Source organism: Trichechus manatus, unplaced genomic scaffold (assembly GCF_000243295.1).
Source record: "Trichechus manatus latirostris isolate Lorelei unplaced genomic scaffold, TriManLat1.0 scaffold00132, whole genome shotgun sequence".
Lineage (NCBI taxonomy): Eukaryota > Metazoa > Chordata > Mammalia > Sirenia > Trichechidae > Trichechus > Trichechus manatus.
The window spans coordinates 5,070,918-5,080,799 of record NW_004444068.1 but is presented as its reverse complement, the minus strand read 5'-3'; the positions used below and the strand labels follow the sequence as shown (position 1 = coordinate 5,080,799).

At 38.1% G+C, this 9,882-nt stretch overlaps 1 protein-coding gene across 4 annotated transcripts in view; it reads left to right on the top strand.

Moving 5' to 3' along the window:
• Positions 1-9,550, top strand: part of ZNF639 (zinc finger protein 639) — a 10,874-nt gene extending 1,324 nt beyond the window's left edge. For 2 of the 4 annotated variants that reach the window (XM_023739354.1, XM_023739352.1), the window contains exons 2-6: positions 3,314-3,385; positions 3,987-4,055; positions 5,120-5,230; positions 7,915-8,049; positions 8,207-9,550. In XM_023739354.1, the coding sequence (XP_023595122.1) occupies positions 3,998-4,055; positions 5,120-5,230; positions 7,915-8,049; positions 8,207-9,360 (1,458 nt within the window). In that variant the 5' untranslated portion in view covers positions 3,314-3,385; positions 3,987-3,997 and the 3' untranslated portion in view covers positions 9,361-9,550. The other 2 variants (XM_023739353.1, XM_004385088.2) reach the window with 2 other exon arrangements.
• Positions 9,551-9,882: the final 332 nt, after the last annotated feature.

Genomic DNA, 9,882 nt, shown 5'->3' with positions numbered 1-9,882 from the left:
GGCGCCTGGGCCGCAGCAGCCTCGGCGCTGCACTTGGGCCCGCCTGCCGGGCCCCGAGGCGCTGGTGAGCGTGACGGAGGAGCAAGCGGGCCAGCGCGGGCGGCTGCAGGAGACGTGGGCGTGCGGGCGCCGCTCCCACCCGGAGAAGGCAGGAAAGAGCAGATGGCTCTTCTCAAGTAAAACCTGCTTCATTTTATGGCGGGATGGCGCCCCATCCCCCATCTCGAAGGCCGTTCCACCCCTTCCGGGGGACGCCTCGGCGCCCTGCTGCCTTTTTCCCTTGTGGAGCCTCTGGGGTCGGGTCCTGGGAGTCCCCTCAGCGCCGGCCGCTAGTCGCCGGTCCCCGGCCCACACAGGCCGGTGCGTGGCGTGGGGTGGAGACGGCTGGGTCGCGGCAGCTCCTGACCGACCCATGCAACGGGCATATCCTGCGGCATCCGAGCTCCGGACGTCCCTCGGTGCCACGCTGGCCCTTGGGCCCCGCCGGGCGGATCGTGACGCTCTGGTAGCGGCGGCGCATCCCGTGCTGGAGCCGCCTGTGCAGAAAGCAGGCGTGGGTCTTCCGGCGCTCAGGTCTCCAGCCTGTAGTCTAACCCTCTGTTAAAAAAAAAACTGGCTGCAGTCAAGTCAATTCCGACTCATAGGGTGGTTATAAACCGTGTTTGGTTCTATTTTTAAGTGCAGCCTAGGAACACGAGTACTTTGAAGCAGTTTAACTCTTGGCAGAGGGAGAAAGATTTGTACCGCACTAAAAAGTAGCTATTTAATCAAATGCTTATGACCGTCTACTTCAACAAAAACTGACACGAAGTTGGACAGGTAGTGGGGTTCTAGTCAAGCTCTCCTACAGCATTTTTGTGTTTCAGTTATTTTTAAATCTGGAAAGCATGTACTTACTTACATTGCATGAAGTATCAAAGGTGGTTCATCTATTTGATAAGTGCTGACTGCCTTTTATGTGTATTGTGTTTTGTTGTTGGTTGAAAATCTTTTATTGTTGGTTGAAAAAGAATGACAGGTGGAAAAATGCTGACAACTTTGTAAGTTGCCTTTAAAAAAAGTAATGCTTTATGTAGCATGATCCCATTTTTGTGCGCTGTAACAGGAAAAAGTCTAGAAATGTATACATCAAAATGTTAACAGTGGTTTTTCTGGATGAAGGGATTCTAGATGATTCAATTTAAGAAAAAATTTCCTGCAGGGACACGTTGTTACATGTGTAATTTGTTTTTAAGAGGTGAAAGGGGAGGGAGTGATAAATTGCACGTGATTCAGAATCTACCGCAAGAGAGTAGGAGTAGTGAGCAAATGTTTATATAACGTCCCTGAATGAAAAACCAAATTTCTTCACCAAGGTAGTTATGCATATAAAAGGCACTTAAGAAATGTTTGCTGAAATGAACAATGGCTAGCTTTTTGGGTCTTAGTGGTCATCTTACCATCTTGCTGAAAGGAGGTCTCATGAACATATGGATGTTGCTCGGCCCTAAGTAGAAGTCAGACCCTTCTTGATCAAGGTGATCCTGTTCCTCTCGCTTGAGGGTCTGAAGCCAGGCCAGTTTGCAACATTAATGTTAATACACTGCTTGGTTTCCTTTTCTTACTTTTTTATTCTTCTAGTTCTAAAGAACTTGAAATATATTCAAAAATAACAAGTAGCTTACCTTAATGTGTTTAACTGACAGTTTTCAGTGTTCTCCCTGATCTTTGAGAGCTTTTAAAGCATGACGTGTGCGACTGTTGGCTATATAAATTCTGGAAGCATAGAAAAGAGGTATTAGGAGTAAGTCTTGAAATTTTAGTTTATTACATAAAGATGAAAGCCACTTTTCTTTTTTCTATTTGAATGCACTTGATTGGGATGGTTACTCAAGGATTGCTCTTTGTGTTCTTAGGTGAGGGATTATATATATTACCATCATTTCTATAAATCTCATGGGTATCGGTTTCTTTGACTGATTCTCCCTCATTCCCCATCCCCACCCCTAATTGGCATCTGAGTAAGAACTGGAAGTAAGATGTAACTTGGTGGCAGCGATTTACAGTGAAAGATTTACTCACAGTTTTTCAAAGCCCAGGAGTCAGAAGGCATGCATTTTCACTTCTGGTTCTGCTACTTCTTGGTTGACTTTCACTGACTGTTTTCTCATAAGTAAAATTGGAATGGGTTTGGTAATAGCCCCTCTATCTACCTTATTGGCAGTTGGAATCCACCAGCTGCCCCCTTGGAATCCCTATGGGACAGTTCTGTCCTGTAGAGTCACTATGAGTCGAAAGCAACTCAACGGCAACGGGTTCTTATCTACCTCACAGGATTGTTGTGAAGATCAAATAGAGTAAAGATTAGGAAAATGTTCAATAAACTAAAAAGCACTATCTTATTACCATATGATCGCATCACCTGTAGTGCTGGTATACCCACAGCTTGGTGAAGTAGCAAAAATAGAACGTGCACCTCAAGTTCTTTGCCACTAGAAATGAAATGGTCTTACTAATGATGCCAGGTTCTGCCTGCCATGTAAATCCCATTGATGATAAGAAAAGCACTGTATAAAACGGGTGGAGAAAACCACAATGCATTTCTTTTTCTGGTATTCCTTATGTGCCCACTGCCACAGTGGAAAAAACGAAGAAGTCCTAATCTGACACTAATCTACTTACTTGAATTGGGTGATCACTTTGTCTCCCTATTTGTTTCCAAAACTAAAATAAAGGGATTGAAAGCATGGGCTTTAAAAGCGCTTAGACCTGTATTCAAATCCCAGCCCTACCACCTATTGACTGTCCAACCTTGAGCTAAATGTTATGTGTCAGTTCCCTTATCAGCAGCAAGGGGTAAACAAAAACTATTTTGAAAGAGTGTTATGGATTGTGCATATCATAGGATTAAATGAGGTCAAGTACGTGGACTGCCTGGTGCATAATTGGTGCTCAATAAATGATCATTATTCTGCTTAAGAACTTTTTAACAGTTTAAAGTCTGACTCAGTGATTCAGTGACTGAAAATGTTTGCTTTCATCGTTGAATAATTTATTTTTGAATAAATTAGTGCAGGCTTATATTTCTATTTTAGTGTCAAGATGTAGCTATAGCTTTAGAAGGTGAATTTATGTCAAGGCAATGTGAAACATGTTTACATACATATGTACATTTCTAATATATAATTTTTAGCACTTAGTATAGTTTATTCAAAAGAACGTTATACTTAATTCTGATAACATTTTAGTTAAAGATCTGGCATCACTGTGTTCTTGAATCTCAGAGATGAGCTACATTTTTGCTTATGTGAGTTCTGTCGTGTTTTACTTACAGGCAGTTTTTACCGTCTGTGGGAGTTTCCCCATAATTCATTTTTCTTCACTCCAGTATTAAGAGTTATACCAAGTAAGTGGAATATAGTGAGACTAATTAGTTAATTCTATGACAGTTCGTGTGAATTTAATTGTTACACTAGTTGCCACACCTGTTCTGTTCTCCTTAAACTGTTCAATGTGACTTTATAGGTAAGAAAATGATTTTTATTTTATCTTGAAAATTACTTATATTCTGAGTTTCTATGTGATAATCTTATTTTTAAGGGACTGTATCAGCCTTTAGCTTGAAGCCTATATTGAAATAGTCCTAATTTTAGGAAATGTGCCTGTAAAACTCTTAAAATGATGCCATAGGCACAGTATTTTTTATAAAAAATAACTTACGTGTAAGGCTTATTGTAATTATCTTGTCCTTACAGTTGCATCATTTGAAAAAGAGGTTGTTTCTCAACCTTACTAATAAAGAAAACTGAAATCAGTTCCTGCCTTTAGGCCTGTCTGGAAAAATAAATCCGAAATGTAAAAAGAGACATCGTTTAACATTTCTCTTGTGAAGTAGACTTTCATGTGGCATACACATTTCTTGTTACTGATAAATTATTGGGTTAGAAAGAATTTTTATAACATTGTTAGAATTATTATTTGTGATATATTTCTTAATTTTTTTTAAGATTGAAAAGATATGAATGAATATCCCAAAAAACGGAAAAGGAAGACTTTACACCCTTCTCGTTATTCAGGTCAGTGTATGATTGAATTATTTTAAAGTTAAATCAATGATTTAATTCTGTTTTCTGTGAAATTTGTATTCCCATCCATTTTCTCATAAATGTTGAGATAAGAGTTAAATACCTATATTTTTAGGTAAGAGAAAACGTTAAATAAATCCTCTGTGTTGTATATTCCTCATTGTCTACCATGTGCCTGAACACATCAGAACTTTATAGACATTATTTTATTTAATCTTCACAATTGTTTGGAATATAAATATTTAAAATAAGATGTATGAGATTATATACTTGTGTGGCATAATTGGGATTTGCTTTGTCTGACTCCCAAGCCTGTGCTTAAGACGCAGTAACCTCAGTGGAAGACATTTTATATCATTTTGGGGGGAAAAAATATCTTTATCCTGTACATTATTTTCAGAAATGCCAAGTTTTATTTTGATCGTGTAATTTTAGACTCTTTGAATTGAGATTGGCTCTGCTATCTGAGCAGTATAAGAAAAGGGGTCTCTGTGACCATCTCAAACTAATACATCTCACATATTTGGGACAGTCTCAGGTATATCCATTAGCTCACCCAGTCTACGTGCTCTTCATATCTGAGGAAATTAAGCCTGGTTTACTGCTTACTGCCGCCTCTGAGGCAAGACATGAAATAACTGTATTCAGAAGTCCTAACTGATCCTCAGGCCATTTCCTTTACATGTTATGCTTTCTCTGCATTACATAGCAGGTCTTCTTGGTAGTAGTTAATTCAGTGTTTTTAACTGAACGTTTATCAGTTAATGGTGCAATTACCACAACATGTATCATATATTATGTGGGATTTTGCCTTGAAGGTAAATATATCTTTGTGTGTTTCAAACTTACTATATTTTGAAGTATATAATTGGTGATTCCTTCAAAGCTCAGTGTTAGTATCACATCTGAAATAATAAAAGTTTTTTTTTAATTGAGGAAAATATTAATGCTTTTATTACAGATATGAAAATTTACATATATTGGATAAAGGGATGGCTGTCATTAAATGTATATATGTTACTGTGCTTAAAATTTTTATTTTGTTTTATGTTCAGATTCCTCTGGAGTAAGCAGAATTGCAGATGGATTCAGTGGAATTTTTTCCGATCATTGTTACAGTGTCTGTTCTATGAGACAGCCAGATCTGAAATATTTTGACAACAAAGGTATGTCTATGTTATATTCCAAAATACTTTTATTAATGTCCCTTTTATATATTTTTGTTTCTTCCTTATTTGAAAATGTGGGTTAAAGTGATGATTTCCAAACAGACAAGTGTTGGAATTTGTTTTAATTTAAGAAAACAAACGTTTTGTTTTTGTTGTTGTTTTTAAGAAAGTGGTTAAATGAATTTTAATTTCTTCAATTATTTCAGACATGTAAATAAAAAGCTCACTCACCAGAATCCATTCAAGTTGGCTAGGAATTGGTGGCAAAGCAGGAGTGGTCCAGAACTGGGGAGCATTTGTGGTGAAAAAGTTAAGAAAAGGGTTATGCACAGCCTTCACACTCAGCCATGCCACTCAGTCTGGAGAGCTAATGAAAGAACAGAGGGTGAAGGACTTAGTCTTTTCTGATCTCGTATTCTTTATTGACTCGTCTTTTCTAGAGCATTGGGTGAGTGGTAAGAACAACTGACACTTGTCCTCTTCTTCCTCTGGAACCACTGAAGCTCCCAGTTCACTTGAGCTCCTATTACAGGCACAGAAACATAAAATTGTAAAAATGTGTAGAATCAGAGTCATCTGTATGAGCTCGTGTTTAGCTCGAGATAAATACAGATGGTTACATATAGAGATATTTATAGACACGTATATATGCATAGGTTAGGATATACACGCTTTTTTGCTATATCAGCGGAGAGGGCCTAAAAGAAATGACAACCCAGTAACAGCAAACACACCTAACACACAGATTTGGGTGTCTAGTACCATTCTCCAATAAAAGGGTCCTTTTTTTTAATTGCTCCTTGGAGAAATGGCTGATTCTAGAAGTGGGGCAGGAAATATACATAAGCCAGGAGCATTGTGTAGTGCCAGAAAGTAAGGAAGTGCTCGAAACAAAACCCATTGATTAGAGGTATGTCAAAGGAGCACAGGAACCAACTGAAAGAGCTCGCAATAGCCAAAGCTGGAATGATTTGAGCAACAGTAGCAACAAAAAGGTATTGGATTATATACCAAAGTATAAAAAAAATCCATGAGACCATACTGATATAAATAAATGATTGAATAAATAAATAGGAGAAAAGAGACAAATCTCTTGTGCAGAAGAATTCCAAATTATTGATGTAGATACTCCTTTCTCATGGAGGTAGAACATAACTCCCAATATTTCAATGTGGACTATGCATAGCGATTTCCTTCCAAAGCATACCAATATATGATGAAAAATGGTACTTTACCTCTGTGGTGTACCTCCCAGTAACCCATAACTCCAGTCTTACCAAGAGAAGAACATCAGATACATTCTGTTAGTGAGGCATCCTACAAAATACCTGACCAGTCCTCCTCAAAACTGTCAAGGTCATCAAAAGCAAGGAAAGACTGAGAGACTGTCATAATCAAGAGAAGCCTAAGGAGACATGACAACCAAATGTCATGTGGTATCCTGGGTGAGATTCTAGAATAGAAAAAGGACATTAGGTAAAAGCTAAGGAAATCTGGTTAAAATATGGACTTTCCAAAAACCAAAACCCACTGCTGTCGAGTACGTTCAGACTCACAGTGACTGTATAAGACAGAGTAGAACTGCCCCACAGGGTTTCCAAGGCTGTAATCTTTACAGAAGCAGATTGCCACATCTTTTTCCTGTAAAGTGGCTGGTAGGCTCAAACCGCTGACCTTTTGGTTCGCAGCCAAGTGCTTAACCAATGTGCCACCAGTGCTCCTTAGTATGGACTTTAGTTAACAATAATGTATCTGATATCAGTGTATCATTAATTGTAACAAATGTTTTACCAATATAAGAAGTTAATAGTAGGAGAAACTGGGTGTAAGGTATATGATAATTTTCTGTATTATCAATTTGTCTGTAACTCTAAAACTGTTCTTAAAAATGAAGTCTATGAAGAAAAACTACTGAAGCCCAATATTCTCTTTAAAAAAAAAAACAGCCAGTTGCCAACAAGCTGATTCTGGCTTGGTAGCGACCCTATAGGACAAAGTAGAACTGTCCGATAGAATTTCCAACGGTGTAATCTTTACAAAAGCAGACTGCCACATCTTTCTCCCACAGAGCAGCTGGTGCTTTGAACCACCAACCTTTCAGTTAACAGCCAAGTGCTTAACCACTGTACCACCAGGGCTCCTTCAGTGTTCTCTAAACCCAAAACCAAACCCATTGCTGTCAAGTGGATTCCAACTCATAGTGACCCTATAGGACAGAGTAGAACTGGCCCATAGGGTTTTCAAGGTGCAGCTGGTGGATTTGAACTGCAGACCTTTGGGTTAGCAGTTGAGCTCTTATCCACTGTGCCACCAGGGCTCCCAGTATTTCTACTAACCTGTATTTCAGGGGATTTTACCACCCTGGCTTTAAAATCCTAGAGCAGTCCTGAGGGAATAAAGACTCATTGAAACGCAGTAATATAAATGTAAAATTCTAAGTAACATTAAAAAAACATATTCTGGTCCAGATGGGGCATAAAAGCAACTGCTTGTTTGGGCAGATTTTCTGTGTGTCTGGGGTATATAGATATCATCTTTTTTCATGGCTAAATCCAAGCCCTTAGTTCCTGTTGGAATTCAAAAGTATATTAGAAATATTTGGTGTTGTAATTGCTTTATAATAATTAATGCTTAATGCTGTGATATAAATAATAAGTATTTTTCAAAATCCCTTTTTGCAGATGATGATTCGGATACGGAGACATCAAATGAGTTGCCAAAATTTACAGACGGAATCAAGGCCAGAAACAGAAATCAGAACTACCTGGTTCCCAGTCCTGTACTTAGAATTCTGGATCACACTGCCTTTCCTACAGGTTAGGGAAACTAATTTACATATTACATATTAGGGAAACTAATTTACATATTTTTGTATAAGTTGATGAAAAACTGTATTAAAAATTTTATTTTTTCAAGTTGTATTTATTTTGATAGATTTTATTTTAGTAATATAATAATGGGCTTATTTTTCAGAAAAATCTGCTGATATTGAAATTGATGATGAAGAATGTGACTCACCTGAATCAGTCAACCAGCAAACGCAAGAGGAGAACCCTATAGAGGTTCACACTGCCGAAGATGTTCCCATTGCTGCAGAGGTGCATGCCGTCTCTGAGGATTACGATATAGAGGCAGAAAACAATTCCTCTGAGAGTCTCCAAGACCAGACGGACGATGAGCCACCAGCTAAGCTTTGTAAACTTCTTGACAAGAGCCAAGCTTTGAATGTGACTGCCCAGCAGAAGTGGCCTTTACTGAGAGCTAATAGCAGTGGCCTCTATAAATGTGAACTTTGTGAGTTCAACAGCAAATATTTTTCTGATTTAAAGCAGCATATGATCCTGAAGCATAAGCGTACTGATTCAAACGTGTGTCGAGTATGCAAAGAAAGTTTCTCTACCAACATGCTTCTGATTGAACACGCCAAACTGCACGAGGAGGACCCCTACATTTGTAAATACTGTGATTATAAAACAGTAATTTTTGAGAACCTCAGCCAGCACATTGCCGACACTCATTTTAGTGATCACCTCTACTGGTGTGAGCAGTGTGATGTACAGTTCTCCTCAAGCAGTGAACTCTACTTACATTTCCAGGAGCATAGCTGTGATGAACAGTACTTGTGTCAGTTCTGTGAACATGAAACGAATGATCCAGAAGATTTGCATAGCCATGTGGTGAACGAGCATGCCTGTAAATTAATAGAGTTAAGTGATAAGTACAACAATGGTGAACATGGACAGTACAGCCTCTTAAGCAAGATTACCTTTGACAAGTGTAAAAACTTCTTTGTATGTCAAGTATGTGGTTTTCGGAGTAGGCTCCATACAAATGTTAACAGGCATGTTGCTATTGAACATACTAAAATTTTTCCTCATGTTTGTGATGACTGTGGGAAAGGTTTCTCAAGTATGCTAGAATATTGCAAGCATTTAAATTCTCATTTATCTGAGAGGATTTATTTATGTCAGTATTGTGAATATTCAACAGGACAAATTGACGATCTTAAAATTCATCTGGACTTCAAACATTCAGCTGACTTACCTCATAAATGTAGTGACTGCTTGATGAGGTTTGGAAATGAAAGGGAATTAATAAGTCACCTTCCAGTTCACGAGACCACTTGATTGTCCTTTTTATTTTAACTTACATAATGTCAATGTAAAATAAAAATACTCAACTTTTTTGGAGATGTTAAAATGGATGATTTTAAAGATAAGAGAATTAATTGCCTTTAACAAGTAAGAATTTTTTTAATTGCCCAATTTTCTTGACATTGCTACATTTTCAGTATGTATTTGTATCTTAAATGTGGTATTTTCAGTTACATGGTAGTTGGTTTTCACCACTCTTGGTAACTATCTTCCTATTACGTGTACTCTGATTTCATGAATTGATAAGAAACAGATGTATTGAAGAAACTAGACTACAGTTTTCCCTCCGTAACCATAGGTGCTATTTTTTTTTTTTTTTTAAAAAAAAACACAAGCTCAGTTTCAGTGATAAATTATTTCATGCATGAAGTCATTGAAGTACTGCACTACCAGAACTGAAGATGCAATGTAATATACAATGAAGTCCACTGATACGTCCCTTAATAAGATCCCAGGTCCTCCTTTTGCATTCTCCACCGGTAATTATCACAAAGG